Below are 20867 nucleotides of genomic sequence, written 5' to 3' on the forward strand. Positions count from 1 at the left end.
CTGCGTGAAAATGCACTAGAGCACTTATGGCTTGTGTAAATCTCGCACTTCTCTCCATACAAGTAGTGGCTCCAATCTTTAGGGCAAAACTATTGCCACGAGCCCAAGCTCATGGGTGGGGATATCGAACTTTATATTCCCTTAATTATCTTGACGCGTACGCGATTACCTTGCTGTGCTGTATAAGAAGCACCCTAATTCCTTATGCGAAGCGTCACTACAATTCAAAAAATCTCCTTTTTCATCCGGCAACGCCAACATAGGGGCCGCCACCAACCTTTTCTTTAGTTGTTAAAAGCTTTTCTCGTATTTCTCTGTCCATTCAAACTTCTTAGTCTTACGAGTAAGCCGCGTCAAAGGGGCTACTATCTTTACAAACTTGAACGAACCTCCGGTAGTGACCGTCCAATCCTACCTCTGGTAGTTTCCCTAACCATGGTCATCAATTCCTCAGTGGTCCTTTATTCATTCTTTTCAGGATCCTCCACGGAATCCTCCTCAGCCACAATCCCTTCTAGGACAACATCCTCAACTGCTACATCCTCAATATGAACATCATCTGGTCCTGCATTAGGACGCTCTATCAGATCCACAATCCGATCTCCAATTAGTAATAAAACATCATCACGCTGTTGTTCCTCATCCTCAGGGTTCGGAGTCCCGCTACCATATACGATAACGAACTACGCTTCTATCACAATATTTATAAGGGTTCCCATAAGGGTTTTAACTGTCAGTACTACGTTAGGTAGCCCGACTATGAACTTTGCAAGAGTTTTTATTATCTTAGTGAACTTATTATCTTAACGTCACATCATGTCTGAGGTTTATAACGCTTAGCTCTGATACCATTTCTGTAACACCCCCAAATCCGGGGTCGGGGATCCGAGTTGTCACGAGTTCCATTTCCCTTAATAACACCCAATCTTAATAAACAATCAACTACTCTGTACTGTGACCCCACAATAAACACACACACCACAAGTTATAGTCTCAGAGATGAATATCCAAAAATAACACAAGTCATTTTATTCCACAATTATATGCCATTACACCTTAAAACGGTTTCTGAATAAATTTACATTTCTTTCCCATTATTACAATTCATAAAGATACATAAGTTTGGTACATTAAGAGTTTAAAGCCTAGCCTATTGGTAGTTCCTACCTCAGCTACAGCGACATCAACGCCTATAGGAAACTGCGGAACGTTTCCTATCCGCTCGTGAATTGGGAGTTTGGTCATGTTCATCTTGTCTATCTGATGTTGTGTGATGAAAGAAGAAAGAAAGGGTGAGCAACAAGCCCACCAAAATAATATGTATAATAATTAACAATATATGAGCATTCTCATAGTACTCATGAAAGTCTTGGTCAAGAAGAAATGAACCAAGCTGATATCTTAACATGACCAAGTCACAAAATATTCAGTATATATATACATATATACTTTTCACAATCTTTGAAATCCTCTAACATGTATAATATACATAGAGTTCCCGTTTATAACTGTATAAAATATCGTTGCAAGGTGATCTCATATATCTAACCTTGTCTCAACGTTTTTCCGAAAATCTTTGACATGCACAAGATAATCATTTACTAGATATAAGTTTAAAAGATGAAGTTACAAGATACTCCAATATACTTATATCTTTCGGAATACTACTTGAACTACCACCGTTCAAGTTATAATCAGTTTCAAAAGTTCATCACCCAGATGAGACTACAAGATAAGACTTGAATCGATTCAATCTTTGAAATATTATTGAATGAAATGAAGTTACGAGATACTTCACTAATTCCCGATATATATCCATATATATCTCTCATACATTTCCTGAAAACCTCTGTCATGTAAGGTATGAACAGAGTTGCAATATCCAATGAATTTGGAACGAAAAGAATTTTGGCATAAACCCGATATCTTGTTGATCAGGCAAAGATACCAATAAGTAACCTTTTCTACTGTAGATGGATGAATTCCTCGCCGGTCATCACCCTGGCCGCATTCGGACCTCGCGCTAGACCGTTACCCGGCCACTCACGCGTGGATGGACTGTCACCCAGCCTCTTACACCTTCATAGACCGTACCCCGGCATGTCGCTTATGCCGACTCAATCAGATGGACTTACTTCCCGAACATTGGGCAAGTAATGAAATTGTTGTCTCAAAACAACAACCACGTTGTGAATATAAAATACACCATAGAGCCGCTCTAACTTTTAAAAATCATTTTGAAGACTCGAAAACATTTTTAAGAATGTTTGGAGTAATGCTGATTTAATGAAATAAATCAGTCCCGATATATTAGAAAATATCTGAATATTATTATTTAAATAATATTCCCATAAGGATAATCGTTATAAAAATAATTGAAGTAAAAGTTTTAAAACTCATACTTGAAATGGATATTAAATAACCAAAGGTATACTTATACGAAAGTATGATCTTTATTTGAATAATCGAAAATAACTTTGATTATCGAAATATTATTCTTTAATAAAATAAAGAATATTAATTAGTAAATAAACGGAGTCATAAGTCCTCGAATAAATATTCAACTAATATTTATTAATTAAAATAAACGGAGTCTTAAGTCCTCGAATGAATATTCAAAATAATATTTATTAAATAAAATAAACGGAGTCATAAGTCCTCGAATGAATATTCAACTAATATTCATTAAATAAAATAAAGTTATCGAATAAACCTTATTCCATTAATAGTTTTGAAAACTATATCAATATATATATATATAATATACTCGGGAACATCGACTCCCGGTTTTAGAAAATGTTCACCTTGGGGTCCCCTATACTAAGGGTATACGCAAATACTGCTTATCTCTAGCATAGGTATTATGCAACCGAATCAACGGATATATGTATCAAGATTACGAAACAGGCATGCAAATATACCATATCACATGCTCCAATATATTGCAAGATTTTGCTAATAACAATCATGCATCTATCACAAGATAATGCATATACATATGTATACATCACAACAACAGTATAACGGGTAGAAAACTTGCCTGAGTGTTCCGGGGTAGACTTAAGCTTAGAGTCGGTCCGATAACCTATGAACAATAACATAAGTCAGAATTAAACCCCGGTCGCTTAAGAAACTAGACTTTAACCAATTGAACCCTAACGTTCACTTATGGTAACTTATACGCTTAACGAATCACATAAGTCATTCGAATACCCTCGGCTCCACCATTTTTAATAAATTAACCATTAAGAGTGTTAAGGCAATTCTTTCGCGAGCACCTATACCAACTGCCTAATCCACTTTACATAAATGTTTCATACTCCAATTAGTCATTTAAGGGCCTTAACCAAGGTTGCAAAGTAAGGGGAGGGGTAATGGTTCAGTCGTGAAACGTCGTTACTTTAAACGGTCGTTTCTCCTAAACCGTACATCGGATTCAAACGAACCACATATCAAAATGAAGCTCGTACCATGAACTATCTAATAATGGAAATGGTGAAAACCTAACAGTGAGTTCACGGGTCCTAATGTTAAGAACAAAAATAGTTTAGGGTAATCGGACATTACAACGGCTATGTTTACGCAATTACCAATTTCGTACAACTCCAATTCAATTTACAAACAACCAACAATCATCACCATTCCACCATCATTCAACCACAATACAATATCATTCAACCATAACTCAATATCTCAACTTATTCATCTAAACCAAGTCAAAAATGTGGCCAAGAACTTTAAATCCAACAAGTATCACTCCTAACTCCAAAATTTGACATTCACAAAAGAGATAGAAGCTGAATAGGCACCAGTTATATTGGGACCCTATATGTCTATAGAATTTGACAACATAACGGTTTAAGCACAAGTTATCTATCTTGATTACATAAGGCAAGTAAGATGGTTAAAATTACCTACGAATCATGCATAAAAAATACATGAACTTATGCTAGCATGGAAAGTTCTAAATCCTTAAATTCACTTTCGCTTCATTAAGAATTAACACGCTATCTTATAAGTTCGCAACACTCATAAGATAAATACGCACACCCAATACTAGGATATCATACAATCACCACATACTAAGGCATCAAACAATTTAACTAACAAATCCATAAATAAATCCCCTAGAACCCCACTATAACGATTAGCTCATAATCGGACTCATCATCAACGTGGGTTCCAATGAAAACATGATATAACAAACATAGTCTTTATACGAATAAATAAAACCAAGTACAAACAAGAGTATAGGTTCAGCAAAATAAGAAACAAGCATCCAAATTACAACTCAAAACAAAGATTCACAATAATAAACTAGATCATCTTCGCCTTTGTTGAATTGTGCTAAAGGTCTCTTGATGTCTTCTCCTTGTGCTCTGGTTCATCTCTGACTTGTTATCTATTAAAAACGACCTAATATGAATATATATAGCAGCCCTCAAAATCTGGAAGCTTCCCTTTTAAAATTGTAATAGAAACAGGATTCTGAAATTCGGCCTCGGCGCAGCCGCGCGCTATCACAGCGCGGGCGCGCTGCATTTCTGGAACCCCGGCGCGGCCGCGCGCTATCACAGCGCAGGTGCGCCGTCCTTCTGGGAAAAACTCAGATTTCTTCTTAAAATTTGCTGTTTCGAGCCGAATTTCCACGAGCTTTTATTCCAACACCACCTAGACACCAAATTAGCAACAACACAATGTTAATTCACCTGATTACCTGAATAGTGCCTGAACTGCAAAAACACTAGAAAACACATTAAAACACATAACAACTTGAGTACAAATACACCAATTCAAAGCTTATTAGAGCATAATAAAGTGTCATAAATGCCACTCAACATACCCCCAAACTTGAATCGATGCTTCTCCTCAAGCATAAACAGACTCAAAGAACAAGAAACAAAAATGCATGAATGTAACTATATGAATGCAATGATCCCCAATAGAATAACTCAACCAACCAACAAGCAACATATCAACAAATGCAGTTATTCGTATGAAGATCAATCAAATCATACAAATTAACTTACAAACTAGAGACGTGCGTGTGTGAAGATGCTTATAGATATACTATCACAACTAGATCAATAATCATGACTCACTACTCATCAAGGCAATCGTAAGGTTATAAATAAAATAAAAAGCTAGACTCAAAATAATGTATAACACTTCAGTTCTTATATTGGAGTTTTATACGGATTCATGCTTTTATTCACTATAAAACAATACCAATATGCTTATTTGATCGTGCAATGAGTGAGGTCTACAAAAGACTTATACAATAGTACCCATGTAGCGAGCGTTAGGTTAGCGGATCCCAAACCATAAAAGCCTTAGGTCACTGGGCACAAAGTCTCCTAAGAACTTAATAACTCGAGTACTAAAGAGCTCGTGATCAATTATACATAATGCTTATTCTTTTTTTCTTTTTTCATTTTTTTTCTTTCTTTTTTTTCACAATTTCTGAATGAGTGCGTTTCGCTCCATCTCATTCAACCCTAGACTACTCATAAAAATATGAGCCGGCTACTAGCCATTTGACACCTAGCCCCACAACTAGCAATGAAATCCAATTACTCCAATTTTTAAATATCCATGTCTTTTATTATTAAGAGAATGCCCTAAATTCTAAATATAAACAAGCGATTAAACCTCGACAAATCAAATAAACCATGATCATGATCTAGCACTCTAGCAACCTATAAGACTTAGTGAAATACAAGTATCTCTAGTATGCAAATCAATCCAATAAGACTCGACATCACTAAATACAAGATCACTACACTAGCATCAATATTGCAAGTTAATCAGAAAAATTATCTAAGGGATCATGTTATAAAGCAAATGCATGAAACTATATGAACAAAATATCATAAAAACTACCAAAATAAAAAAAACTACATGGCAAAATATGTAAACTATATGAACTAAACTGTCATAAATATGCAAATTATATGCGACTCACACAAACAAACATATTCCTTCAACTACTACCCCCAAACTTAAAATGTTCACTGTCATCAGTGAAGGTAATAGTAAGGAATTAGGCATACCTACTCTGAATCAGAATCCTCACCCTCAAGGGGTGGAGTGTCAGGTGTGTCAGGAGGCGGATACACAGAGTCCTCACCAGATACTGGCCACTGAATGTCAACTCTGGTGGCTCTAAATGCAGTCCCAAGTGCCTGGGTGAGATCCTGTGCAAAACAACTATGGATGTTGAGCATCGCATCCATCCTCCTCGCAAGACGCCTATACTGCTTCGAGCTCAAACCAGCTCCCATGTCTGCTCCTGCTGCCTCCTGCTGCTGCTGTAATGGTCCTCCTTCATCTTCTAATTGAGATCTCCATGCAGTCCTGCTCGCCTGACCAGCAGCTGGCCTCCCACCAGGTAGGTGGTCAAAAGAATACCCAAGCCCCTTCAGATCGGGCTTGCCTCCATTCCATTCCTGCATCGTAGCCAAAGTAGTGCTATCGATCAGAGCACTCAGAATCTGCAACTGCTCATGTACGGGCCAATGTACACCAACTGCCACACACAGCTTTGGTACCACTAACATATACGGAATAGACCCCGTAGTGCTCCTCCTCAAAAACCTCATAATCCCTTGGTATATCACCATCCCCAAATCTAGATAATCACCCTGCAGAATTCCCCATAGCAAACATGCACGCTCAATAATAACCTCATGCACATGCGAAGATGGCATGATATTAGCACATATAAAAGCGTTCCATACACGGGAAAACCTGTTCATGCCGGATGCCGGGAACGTAGAATACTCGGCGGTTATACCCCTCTTGATCTTCCAATGTGTGTCAGGTCGGCACAGAGTAGCAACAATAAGATCCATATCAAAGTCCTCTGGAGTCTTATTATTCCAGGTATCCCGCCCCACCTTCCTCGCGCGCTGCTCAATCACGCTCCTGATAGCCTCTGCACTATACTCTACCGTCCTCCGTCGCACAACAGTGAAGCCATTCTTCTCGGCCTTGGCGTTTGCATAGAACTCACGAACCACACTCATAGGCACAGCGGCTGGTGCCTCGCAAAAAGGTACCCAACCCATCTCCAAGATCATCTCCACCTCATGACTGTCCGTGTAGGAATAAGCTCATTCTTCTCATTTGCTACCACGGTAATTCCACCTTTCTTTGGCACACATTGAACCGGGCTTACCCATGAACTGTCAGAGATAGGATAGATGATCCATGCATCTAGCCACTTCAGAATTTCCTTCTTCACTACCTCCTTCATGATAGGATTAAGTCTTCTTTGCTTCTCGACTGTAGGCTTGCTACCTTCCTCTAGCAAAATTTTATGCATACAGTAAGAAGGGTTGATCCCCTTGATGTCTGCTATAGTCCATCCAATTGCCGACTTGAAATCTCTCAGAATCCTCAAAAGCTTTTCTTCATCACTACCTGAAAGGTTAGATGCAATAATAACAGGCAGAGTAGATGCATCACCTAAAAATGCATACCTCAAATGCTCGGGTAAAGCCTTAAGCTCAAGAGATGGAGGTTCCTCAATAGAAGGCTTGAGGCGTTTAGGAGCTTTGTTCAATTCCTCTATTCCAAGAGATTCGAAAGGCATATCAATCTTCCTTTACCAGGGAGAAGCATTCAAATACTGCAATTGTTCTTTATCTTCGTCATCTTCACTGTCTGAATTCCCCAATAAGGCTTTTTCTAAGCCATTAGACCTTAGCAATTGATCAAGTTTTGATGTGACCACCGAATCGACCAACTCCACTTTTAAGCACTCCTCATTATCAGTAGGAAATTTCATAGCATTGAACACATTAACATCCTGATCCAGCACTCGCATTGTAAGCTCACCCTTCTGCACATCGATCATCGGCCAGTTACCTAGAAAGGTCTTCCCAAGATTATGGGAATTTTCTTATCCTCCTCGAAATCAAGAATTACAAAATCAGCAGGAAAGATGAGTTTATCAACCTTGACCAAGACATCCTCCACAATACCTCACGGATATGTAATAGAACGGTCGTCCAACTGCAAAGTCATATAAGTTGGTTTGGGATCAGGTAAGTCCAACTACTTGAAGATTGACAAAGGCATCAAATTGATGCTAGCTCCCAATTCACATAAGCATCTGTCAAAAGACACTTTTCCAATAGTACATGGAATAGTGAAGCTTCCTGGATCTTTAAGCTTTGGAGGCAACTTCTGCTGCAGCACAGTGCTGCATTCCTCTGTGAGAGCGACAGTCTCTAAATCATCTAGCTTCACCTTCCGAGATAGAATACCTTTCATAAACTTTGCATAACTAGGCATCTGCTCGAGAGCCTCAGTGAAAGATATGTTGATATGAAGTTTCTTGAACACCTCCATAAACTTTTCAAATTGCTTGTCTAGCTTTTTCTTCTGCAGCCGCTTAGGAAAAGGCGGTGGAGGATAGATATGTTTCTCCCCTGTATTACCCTCAGGCGGAGTGTGCTCAACAGTAGTCTTCCTTGGTTCCACTTTTTCATCCTGCTGCTTTGCTTCTTTCTCAGCCCCAACTTCTTCAGTCAACTCTTAAATTTGTTCGGGATTCGCAATCATCCCAGACCTCAAAGTGATTGCCTTTACCTGCTCCTTAGCTTCCTTCTTTCCTAGCACTTCAGTGTCACTAGGCAATGTACCAGGCTGACGATTTATCAAGGCATTGGTAATTTTCCCAATTTGATTTTCCAAGGTCTTGATAGAAATAGCTTGACTCTTGCACATAAGCTTCAACTCCTCTAATTCAGATTTGTCATTAGCTGATTGTAGCTGAAGTTGTTGTCTTGGTGCATACTGCGGTTGCTGAAAACCAGGGGGGTTGTACTGCTTAGCTGGATACTGCTGATAAGGCTGATGAACCGCATTCTGGGCGTTGCTCCAACTGAAATTAGAATGATTGCGGTTGTTAGGATGATAGGTGGCTGGCACAGGTTGCTGCGATCGATGGAAGTTGCTCACGAACTTAGCTGATTCACTAGAAATTGCGCACTGATCAGTCTCATAGGCACCAGCACAAAGCTCACAGATACTAGTGATTAGATTAACTCCATAATTAGCCAAAGTGTCCACCTTCATTGTCAAAGCCTTAAGTTGGGCAGTGATAAGCAGTTGATGTGTCCAACTCCAGAATTCCTGCTACATTCCCCTGAGTCAGTCTCTGGGAAGGATTCTGGTACTCATTAGCAGCCATCAGTTCAATAAGTTCATAGGCTTCATTGTAGCTCTTAGCCCATAAGGCTCCTCCTGATATTGCATCAAGCATGGGCCTAGAAGTAGGACCCAATCCATTGTAGAAGCAGTTAATAATCATCCAATCAGGCATGTCATGGTGTGGGCACTTCCTTAGCATCTCCTTATATCGATCCCAAGCCTCACACAGAGATTCTCCAGTTTGCTGCGCGAACTCGGTAAGAGCATTCCTGATTGCTGCAGTCTTCGCCATAGGGAAGAATTTAGTGAGAAACTTTTGAGCAAGATCTTCCCAAATTATGATAGACTCTGCTGGTAGAGAGTGTAACCAACACTTAGCTTTGTCCCTCAGAGAGAATGGGAAGAGTCGTAGCTTGATAGCATCTTCAGTCACATCATTGAATTTGAAAGTGTCACAGATCTCGATGAAATCCCTGATGTGCATGTTAGGGTCTTCAGTAGGAGAATCCTCAAACTGAACTGAGTTCTGTATCATCTGGATCGTGCTTGACTTGATCTCAAAAGTGTTAGCCCCGATGGATGGTCTGATGATGCTAGACTGAATATCATTAATCTTAGGCTTAGAATAGTCCATCAAAGCCTTCGGATTTTATGCTTGATCACCCATAGCTACTGCAATTGGCTCTTCAACTTTCTCTTCTTCTTCTACCTTCTTTTCTTCCTTAACAACTTCCCTACGAACTACCACAAGTTCTTCCTCGGCTTAATCCAGTGTTCTCTTACGAGTACGCGAACGCGTATGCATACACCCTCGCTAGAGTACCTGAAACCAGACAAGGAACAAATATGTAACAATGTCCGAGTCAATGAACTTTAACGACCACTGATGGAAAGCACATAAACTATAAATTAACACTGCAGTCCCCAACAGCGGCGCCAAAAACTTGTTAGTCGCTAAACACGCGCTAATAATACACGCAAGTATACGAGTTCGCAAGTAGTATAGAATCTATTCTAGTTCGTTCCCATAGAGACTGTATTGGTTAACTATCTAATTTAAGCACCTAAGCAACAATGTATGTTTATTATTTAATGCTAAGACGATAACAAATTGAGATTGTTTATAACTAAGAATTACGCTAACAATTATAACTACGAGAATAAGATTGACTGAATTGATATATATGACAAACATGGGATTCTAACTTCATTAAATACTTCATTCAATAGCCATATTATTCTTAACCTTAGCATGCAATGGTAATGACACTAATCAAATAACACAAAACTGATAAACGCCAACTTTCGTTGCACGAGTACCATTCTACCAGACATCCAAAAAAGAGATAGAAGCTGAATAGGCACCAGTTATATTGAGACCCTATATGTCTATAGAATTTGACAACATAATGGTTTAAGCATAAGTTATCTATCTTGATTACATAGGGCAAGTAAGATGGTTAAAATTACCTACGAATCATGCATAACAAATACATGAACCTATGCTAGCATGGCAAGTTCTAAATCCTTAATTTTACTTTCGCTTCATTAAGAATTAACACGCTATCTTATAAGTTCGCGATGCTCATAAGACGAATACGCACAACCAATACTAGGATATTATACAATCACCACATACTAAGGCATCAAACAAATTAACTAAAGAAATCCATAAATAAATCCGCTAAAACCCCACGATAACGATTAACCCATAATCGGACTCATCATCAACATGGGTTCCAATGAAAACATGATATAACAAATGTAGTCTTTATACGAATAAATAAAACCAAGTACAAACAAGAGTATAGGTTCGGAAAAACAAGAAACAAGCATCCAAATTATAACTCAAAACAAAGATTCACAAGAATAAACTAGATCGTCTTCGCCTGTGTTGAATTGTGCTAAAGGTCTCTTGCCATCTTCTCCTTGCGCTCTGGTCCGTCTCTGAATTGTTATCTATTAAAAATGACCTAATATGAATATATATAGCAGCCCTCAACAATCTGGAAGCTTCCCTTTTAGAATTGTAAAAGAAACAGGATTCTGAAATTCGGCCTCGGCGCGGCCGCGCGCTATCACAGTGCGGGCGCACCGTCCTTCTGGGAAAAACTCAGATTTCTTCTTAAAACTTGCTGCTTCGAGCCGACTTTCCATGAGCTTTTATTCCAACACCACTTGGACACCAAATTAGCACCAAAACAATGTTAATTCACCTGATTATTTGAATAGTGCCTGAAATGCAAAAACACTACAAAAAACATTAAAACACCTAACAACTTGAGTACAAATACACCAATTCAAAGCTTATTAGAGCATAATAAAGTGTCATAAATGCCACTCAACAATTATGCCTTCAAATCTCAATTTTATCTCATGATTAGTCACCATCACCCTGATGATAACATACTTCTCTATCTTCTCAAAATCTCTCATTAACTCTTCTGAAGTCATTATCATCTTGAGCCTCTCTTTCCTACTAAGGGCATCAGCCACCACATTGGCCTTCCCTGGATGATAAATAATATCACAATCATTATCCTTGATTAGCTCTAACCATCTCCTATGGCGCATGTTAAGCTCCTTCTGCGTGAAAATTTACTTGAGGCACGTATGGTCAACGTAATTCTCGCACTTCTCTCCATACAAGTAGTGCCTCTAAATCCTTAATGCAAAAACTATTTTCGCGAGCTCAAGATCATGGGTAGGATATCGAATTTCACATTCCTTTAATTGTCTAGACGCGTACGCGATTATCTTTCCGTGTTGCATAGGTACGCACCCTAATCCCTTGAGCAAGGCGTCACTATAAATCACAAAATCTCATTTTCCATACGGCAACGCCAACACAGGGGTCGTCACCAAATTTTTCTTCAGTTCTTGGAAGTCGTTCTCACATTTCTATCTCATACCTAGGGAAGTACTTTCCCCAAAATAATTGACTGAACCTTAACCAATTTATTAAAACATCTTTCTCTATATATTTCTTGGCCTCCCACCAATAGTTGACCTCTCCCTTTTTGGAAGGTAAGTGGAAAAAATAGACCTTTGCATCTCATCAATCATTTAGAATCTCTAATGATTCCTCTATTCTCTTTAGCCAGGCTATTGCCTTGAATGGGTCAGCTGTTTCTTGGAACTCTAAGGGATTAAGTGACTTTTATTTCCTTAACATGAAAGGTTTTATTCTTCTCCCCATAATTGGGGTCATCTTATATATTTTAAGTCCTCATTTTCCACTTCATAATGTTCTGGGTTCTTTATATACTGATTGTGATCTCCCTGATTATCACACTCAGAGTTTGCCCTAATCTTATTCCTTGTGGGGGAATAATGCTTAGAAAAAATTTGAGGAACTCTTTATATTGGTTTTACTTACTTTGTTTATATCCTTCCCTCATACAGTCCTTACAAGTCTACATTAGCATTGTAAGTTAGACTAGTTTTGTCAAAATTTGAGTGTTCCATTTAAAGATTAAGACGAATAAACTGGTGTGATTTGTCTAAGCTTTTGAATAATTGATTGTGACTAAAGTTGTACTTGTTGCAGGTTCCTTACAATAATGTAAATTATAATGCTAAGAAAATAGGGGAGAGATTCTTATGAAAAGAAATTTCCCTTGATGGTTAGAAAATATGAATTCCCCAGTTCTATACACTTCACGATACTCTTAAGTGTTAACAGTGCAATTAACAATTTGAATAGAATTGCGATCTTATCACAAAAGAATTGATCTGAGCTGAAATAAACGAATATATAAATAACCATTTGTTCAAGACTACGATAACTAAACACAGGGTAGAGAATTACATCATCAGATCCGATCTATCCCAAAAGTACTATTGCGGATAATCATCTAGTCAATCTAGACTAATCATTAATATCTAGGCTAATCCTCCAAAAGTGGTGTTGAATGAAAATCCTTCTCTGATCATTTTGACTCTGCACACTACGTTAGATCAAGGAATGCGGGCATGAACGATATCCCTAACCTGTTCCATCAAAGAGGTGATGAGGTCTAGGATAGTCGCAAGTAGAGATGGATCAATCTCACCCTCAAGATGGCCTATAGTTGTAATTCGGGTGGTAGGCTCAATCCTGCCCATGCTATAAGCTAAGCCTGCCGGAAGTACCCCGCCCTCACTCCTCGGTGCAGTAAGTCGATCCAATAAATCAATTCTAACATTATGGGCATCAGACAGACCGCCTAAAGTCATATGATAATCAGCGATAAGAGAAGCCTGAACAGTTGCATCCAGCATTCCATGGGGTGCAGGTGGTGCAGATCCAGGAGATCCAACTGGATAACCAAGCACAATATCAGGTATCAGTGGTGCAGGACATTAAGGAGGCATTTTCTCAGTAGGTGATGGGCTCTGTACGGGGGAGGGAACAGGAACTGGTGGAACCTCATGGATGTCTACATGAATTTCCTGAAGATGGTTTAATACTGGTAAAACTGGTGCCATGGAAGGCCCCACTCCATCTGCCCTCACTATCGGTTGTGCCCTCGGTAACTCTTCATCCTCTAGAGCTGCCTTTGCGGCCATCCTAGCTTTGGTAGTTGCCCTAACTACGGTCATCAATTTCTCAGCAATCATTTCTTCAATCTTGTTAGGATCCTCCACGGGATCCTCCTCAGCAACAATCCCTTTCCGAGATAACATCCTTAACCGCTACATTCTCAATATGAATCTCATCTGGTCCCTTGTTAGGGTACTCCATCGGATCCACTGTCTGATCTCCAATATGTAATAAAACATCATCGTGCTGATGTTTCTCAACCTCAGGGTTCGATGTCGCGCTACCCTATATAATAATGAACTATGTTACTATCATGATATTCATAAGGGTTATCGTAAGGGTTTTAACTGTCAGTACTACGTTAGGTAGTCCAACTATGAACTTGGCAAGAGTTCTTATTATCTTAGTGAACTTATTATTTTAACGACGTATCGTCTCTGAGGTTTATAACGCTTAGCTCGGATACCATTTCTATAACACCACCATATCCGGGGTTGGGGATCCGGGTGGTCACGACATTTAATTCCATTAATATCACTTAACTTAAATTAGAAATAAATAACTGAATGTTGTGACCCCACAATAATACACACTCCACAACACGTTATAGTCTCAGAGATGAAATTTAAATAGGTTACAATCATTAAAATCCACAAAATAAAACTTATTACACTTCAAAAGGATTTCTGAATAAATTTACATGTTCCTTTCCATTATAAAAATTCATAGATATACATAAGTCTGGTACATCAAAAGTTGAAATCCTAGCCTATCGGTAGCTCCTACCTCGGCCATAGCGGCAACAACGCCTACAGGAAACTGCGGAATGTTTCCAATCCATTCGCGAATTGGGAGCTTGGTCATGTCCATATCGCCTAATTGTTGTTGCGTGATGAATGAATAAAGCAAGGGTGACTAACACAGCCCACTAAAATAACATATAATTGATTAATAATATATAAGCATTCCCATAGTATTTATGAAAGTCTTGGTCAAGCAAAAATGAACCAAATTTGATATCTTAACGCGACAAAGTCGCAAAATATTTAATATATATATATATATATTCACAAAATACATATATAGTTTGTTCAATTGTGCAAATATTTGTATCGAAAACTTACTGAAAATATTTACCAAGTGTAAGATAATTACTTACTAGATATAAGCTTAAAAAGATGAAGTTACAAAATACTCCTGTATACTTATATCTTTTTAGAAAAACTACTTGAATAACCACTGTTCAAAGTATAGTTTTCAAAAGTTCATCATGTAGATGAGGCTACAAGATAAAACTTGTATAGAATCAATCTTTGAAATATTATTTAAAAGAAATGAAGTTACGAGATACTTCATTAAGTCCATATATATATACATACATATATACATATATGTCTCATACACTCCTTGAAAACCTCTGTTATGAAAAGTATAAAGAGAGTTGTAATACCCAATGATTTTGGAAGGAGGAAAGCTTTAGTATAAACCCGATACCTTGCTAATCAGGCAAAGATATCAATCAAGTCACTTTTCTACTAGTAGATGAATGAATTCCTCACCGGTCATCACCCTGGACGCATTAGGACCTCATGTTGGACTATCACCCAACCACTTACGCGTTGCTGGACTGTACCCCAGCCACTTACACTTTGATAGACCGTACCCCGGTCTATGTCGCCTATGCCGATGCATTTTTATGGACTTACTTCCCGAATGTTGGGCAAGTAATCAAAAACTCTTTTATCAAATCAACAACTTCGTTGTGACAAAAATACACCACGGAGCCGGATCTCTCAGATTTTGACCGAGTATTTAAATCCCCCCCACATGAAAGGAAAGATTTAAATTAAAAATGAATTTTGGGATCCGCTCTAACATTTTAAAATCATTTGGAAGATTTGAAAACATTTTTGAAAACGTTTGAGGTAAAGATGATTTAATAAAATAAAATAGTTTAAAAATATTAGAAGATATCTAAATATTATTCTTTAATTAATATTCCAACAAAGAATAGCTTTTATAAAAATAATTGAAGTAAAAGTTTTTTTAAAACTAATACTTGAAACGAATAATAATTAGCAAAAGATATACTTATACGAAAGTAAAATATTTATTTGTATAATTGAAAATAATGTTTGATCATTATTCAAAACTATCGAATATACCTTATTATTCAAAACTATCAAATATACCTTATTTGATTAATATTTATAGAAAACTATGTATAATATACTCGGGAACTTCGCCTCCCGGTTTTAGGAAAATGTTCAACTTTGGGTCCCCTATACGAAGGGTATATGCAATTACTGCTTATCTCTAGCATAGGTATTATGCAGCTTATAAGCAATTGTATTGACAATGAAATATCAAGAATTCAAAACATGTCTGCATACATATATCATATCAACGTGCTTTCCAAAATATACATGAAACAATATATCGCAAGATTTGCTAACAATACTCATGTACTTATCTCAAGATAATGCATATATATATATAGATATCATCACAACAACAGTTATACGGGTAGAAAACTTTCCTGAGCAATCTGAGGTGAAAATGGGTCAGGGTTGAGACCGGTAACCTAAAATAACACATAATCCGAAATTAATCCTCGGTCTCTTAAGAAACTGGACTGTATTCATTCATACCCTAACGCTCACTTCTACCCTTAAAGATTTACATTAGTCGCTCGCGTACCCTCGGCTCCACCATTTTTATAAAATTAACCGTTAAACATTTTAAGACGAATCTTTCGCGAAGTCTTTCCTTACTTCCTAATAAACTTTACATAATTGTTTTGTGATATGACTAGTTTCTTAAGGGCCTTAAACATGGTCTCAAAGTTATGCGAGGAGAAAGGGTTCGTTCGCGAAACGTTGTTACTTAAAACGGTCGTTTCTCCTAAACCGTAAATCGGATTAAAGTGAACCACATATCAAAACAAAACTTAAAACATAACCTATCTAATAATGTCAATGGTGAGTTCATAACAGTGGGTTTTATGTTCTGAAAGTTGAGAACAAAAACAGTCTATCGGAAAATGGGTATTACGACGGCTATGTTTACATGATTTCCAAACTTTTACTATACCAATTCCACACCAAATCATCAACATAACATCAACAATACCAGATCTCACTTAACACTACTAACCCAAGTCAAAACCTTTCAAGATCATCAATTTATTTCAAGCACTAACATAGATCAATCAACAACAACCATCACTAAACAATCATAATTAACTAAACATACATAGATCATGTTTCTTATCACTAACTCATCCATAAAACTCATCAAAACTACAAGCCAAGGATAGGGTTCTAGAGATTAAATCTTTCTTGGAGTGTATGAGTAGCTACTAAGCCTTGTATGAACTTGTATAGCCTTACTTTAGCTTGAATCATCCAAGAAAATAAGTTCAAGAAAGTTAGTTCTTGGAAAGTACTATTCATCATCACTTTTGATGATTTACTAGAAAGATTGGAATGGAATGAGAGGCTTAAACTTTTATTAAGACTATAACTAACCATGGAGAAGCTTAGATAATTACCTTGCAAAATAACATGAAGTGGGGCTTCACTTTGGAATTTTTGTTTCTTGCTTTTTGAAAAAAGCCGAGAGCTTGAAGAACAAGGGGGAAGAGAATGTTTCTTGATTTCTTGCCTTGTTATTTTTGTGGTGATTTAGGCCTTGGTTAATCTTAACCTTGGTTTAATCAAGGTTATATCACTTGGCCACAAATAATCCTTGCACACATATCTTCTTCTTTGATTACATCATCATTCATGTGTCACCTCCTTGCCACTTATCAATTCATTATGGCATGATGACATCATCTTGCTCTAATCCTCTTGATTAGTACTTAATTGTTTGGTTAATCTCCTTTTTATTTGCATAAGCTTGATCCTTGGTCGCTTTATTGTTTTACGGTTCGCTTAACTCTCGTTCTCGTTAATCATTTGAGAGATAATATTCGGGATCTTATTACTTGGGCTTTCCTGAACCTTTTTTTGTATATTTTATATTCCTTCAATGATCCTCTATCAAAATCCATGAATTTTATTCCTTTTTATCATGTTACACTGTACTTAATTCTTTCAGTATCTGGTTTTTAGGGAAAATCAAAGTGTACAAATTCGAATTCCGACAACCTTTACATACACTTATTTACTTTATAAAATGCTAATACGATCTCATAATTTCCATAACAGTACTCTTATATATAGTGTTGCCTGATAATTTTCTTTAATCAGCACAATCAGCAAGAAGTTACTATTCATAAGGATTACAAAAATTCCAAAATTTGGGGTTATTACACTTTGTGAGCCGATGCGAGTGAATATGCTAAGAAATGCAAACAGTGTCAACTATTCATTATAGTTTTGAATTAGACCCCAGAAGAAATGGCTTCAGTCCTCATTCCCATTCCTTTTGCTTTGTGGGCCATATATATTGTTGGTATTCTACCCACTAGCACAAGACATGCAAAATATTGCATCATTGACATTGACTACATGACAAAGTGGGTCGAAGCCAAGCCATTATCTTCCATAACTGAAGATGCGGCTAAAAAATTCTTCCAGGAACAAATCATTCTGAGGTTCGTAATCCCGAAGGTATGTGTATCGAATAACGGAACACAATTCGGGGGAATAAATTCAGAAAATTTCTACATCATTTTGGGGCCCAACAGAAGCTTAGTTCGGTTGCTCATCCACAAGGCAACGGGGCGATCGAAGCAACCAACAAGATAATGTTTGAAGGGATCAAGAAAAGATTGGGTGAAGCCAAAGGAAGATGGGCCGAGGAGTTACCCTTGGTCTTATGGGTCTACCGAACAACGCATATCTTCCACCGGGGAAACCCCCTCCAGGTTGTATATGGAACAAATGCACTAGTACCAGTCGAAGTGGGCCTAGAGTCTTACCGAACAGAAGTCTACACCATGGAGATCAATAACTTTAGACTAAGGGTGAATGTAGATTTACTAGAAGAAAATAGGGAAGCAGCCCACCAGAGGAACGTAAAATACCTACTTCAGGTTGCCCAACACTATGATTCAGAAATAAAGAAAAGGTTGTTCGGGATAGGAAACTTCGTCTTGAGAGAAGTTGATGCGTCCATGCCAACGAAGCAAGGAAAACTTCATCCAAACTGGGAGGAGCCTTACAAAGTAGTGGAGGTCATTCGTCCAGGGACTTATAAGTTGCAAACATTGGCTGGAGAGACCATCAAGAACACTTGGCATGCCAGTCGCCTTCGGAAATTTTATCAGTAACAAAAATTTCTTATATTTTACCGTTTGTACTTCATTTTAAAGTCCTAATAGTTGCGAAATATGTAATGATTAAATTTTCAATGAAAATACATTTAATTTGCACCACCTTATTACTTAAGAAATATGACACTTTGAGCGTACAAACGAGTATTATCTAGGGTGATCCCAAAGAAGATAAACCCTTCGTTCACTTAACTTAATTGTTTACACTAAAGAGGAGAAGGAACATCATCTAGGGGCAATCCTCTAAACACATATCCTTCGCCCTACTGTTGTTATCTTACGGTAAGAACACTTAAAATAAACTATAACAAAACTAGCATGAAATAAGAATGTCTAAGGGCAATCCTGAAAAAGACATTCCCCTCCGTCCTCCACTTTAAAGTTTATACTATTTCAGTACAAGTACCCTTTCTGACCGAAGGAATGAAGAAGGCCTTGTCTGAGGGCAATCCCAACGAAGACAAGCCCTTCATCCCAACAAAAAATTTTACACTTAATATTTTTCCAAGTACAATTTTTGACCGATGGAATGAAGGAGGACTCGTTGGAGGGCAATCCCAGATAAGACGAGCCACATGTTCCTTCACACAAAAAGACAAGAAAACCTTGTTTCAGTCTTAACAGCCTCAAGTTTCCCTTCGGGCTCACGCCTTGACCCCTTAACACTCGGGGCCTAGGTGAACAATACACAAAACCGCTAAGGCAAAAATAAAGCCAAAGATGTGGTAAGGCAAAAATAATGCCAAAGATGCAGTAATACTATGCAAAACTGTTAAGGCAAGGCCGAAGATACAGTGCAAAATCAAAATATAAAAACATAAGGAAAAACAAGAATGCTGGCATAAGCAAGATGCATTTAAAATTTTTCCCGAAGGTAGTTTAAAGGTACAAATCCCGAAGGCAAGAGTATGAATAGAAATTAAATTACAGAGTCCTGCTTGAGCTCAGGATCCGAAAGGTCTTCGTCCTCTCTGGAGGAGACTGCCAATGGTTCGGCATCATCGGTTCAACCGATAGGATCTTCAAGCGACTCGTCTAGAAGCTGCTTGTAATCCTAGCCGAGCTTGTGTGCCTTTCTCAGCACAGGGTCGGCACCAAACTGGAAGCAACGCTCCTCAATAAGGTCCAACATTTTATGCTTCTTTCGAAGCTCCCTCCGTGCTTTCTTTATCTGGGCATTTCTTCCTTCGATCCGTCTATTGGCCTTCTCTAGGCCCTCCTCCAGCCGCTGTTTATCGCCAATCAGCACCTCCTCCTGGCCATCTAAGGTCTCATTCTACAGCTGAACCTTTGGAGCTCCTCCTCAATTACGGTCGTTCTTCTCTCCATCTCCTAGACTTTGGCCATCCGGATCTGCATGTCCTGCACCTTGTCCACCACCGCTCTGGCCCAAAGGGTGGCCTGAAAAAAGAGACAAGGCAATAAACTTAGTAGGGTCGAATGACGAAGAGGTATAAAAACTGAACTTGAAAGAATGAATGAAAGACAAAAAAATTAGAACACTTACCAAAGAGAGAAAAGACATCAGCTCCGTGCATGCCTCTATTGGAGTAGCCGCAGCATAGAGCGACCGATCGGGCAAAAGCTGGAGTCCTTGGCAGAGGTCCGGAGCCACTTCCTTCGTCTCCTTCATCGTTGGGTAGATAATATGATCATTCGTCAGCACCCCATATCCGGGGACGTACGTCTGAATGATACCGTCTCGGCCCCTCTGCCGCTTGGCGCCCTGCTCAACTCCATCCTGGCCGCCCTGACCCTCTTCCGCAAAATCAACTAGAGGGGGAGGCTCCTGTCGGCCGGCCTCGGACTCCTTCTCCAACTCCTTCCGGGAGGGTTCTCCCCCCTTCTGCTTCGCTGCCTCCTCGGACGCCTTTTTGGCAACAGCCTTCACCCATT

At 38.4% G+C, this 20867-nt stretch overlaps 1 protein-coding gene and 1 non-coding gene across 2 annotated transcripts; both read left to right on the plus strand.

Moving 5' to 3' along the window:
- Positions 1–9332: 9332 nt before the first annotated feature.
- Positions 9333–9439, plus strand: LOC141682243 (small nucleolar RNA R71). The gene has a single exon (XR_012559645.1). It is a non-coding gene; the product is annotated as a small nucleolar RNA R71 (small nucleolar RNA).
- Positions 9440–18443: 9004 nt separating this feature from the next.
- On the plus strand, positions 18444–18968 carry LOC141679302 (uncharacterized). The gene has a single exon (XM_074485805.1). It carries the CDS (start codon positions 18444–18446, stop codon positions 18966–18968), a length of 525 nt encoding a protein of 174 aa, XP_074341906.1.
- Positions 18969–20867: the final 1899 nt, after the last annotated feature.

The sequence above is a fragment of the Apium graveolens genome, chromosome 8 (genome assembly GCF_009905375.1).
Source record: "Apium graveolens cultivar Ventura chromosome 8, ASM990537v1, whole genome shotgun sequence".
NCBI classification, from domain to species: Eukaryota; Viridiplantae; Streptophyta; class Magnoliopsida; order Apiales; family Apiaceae; genus Apium; species Apium graveolens.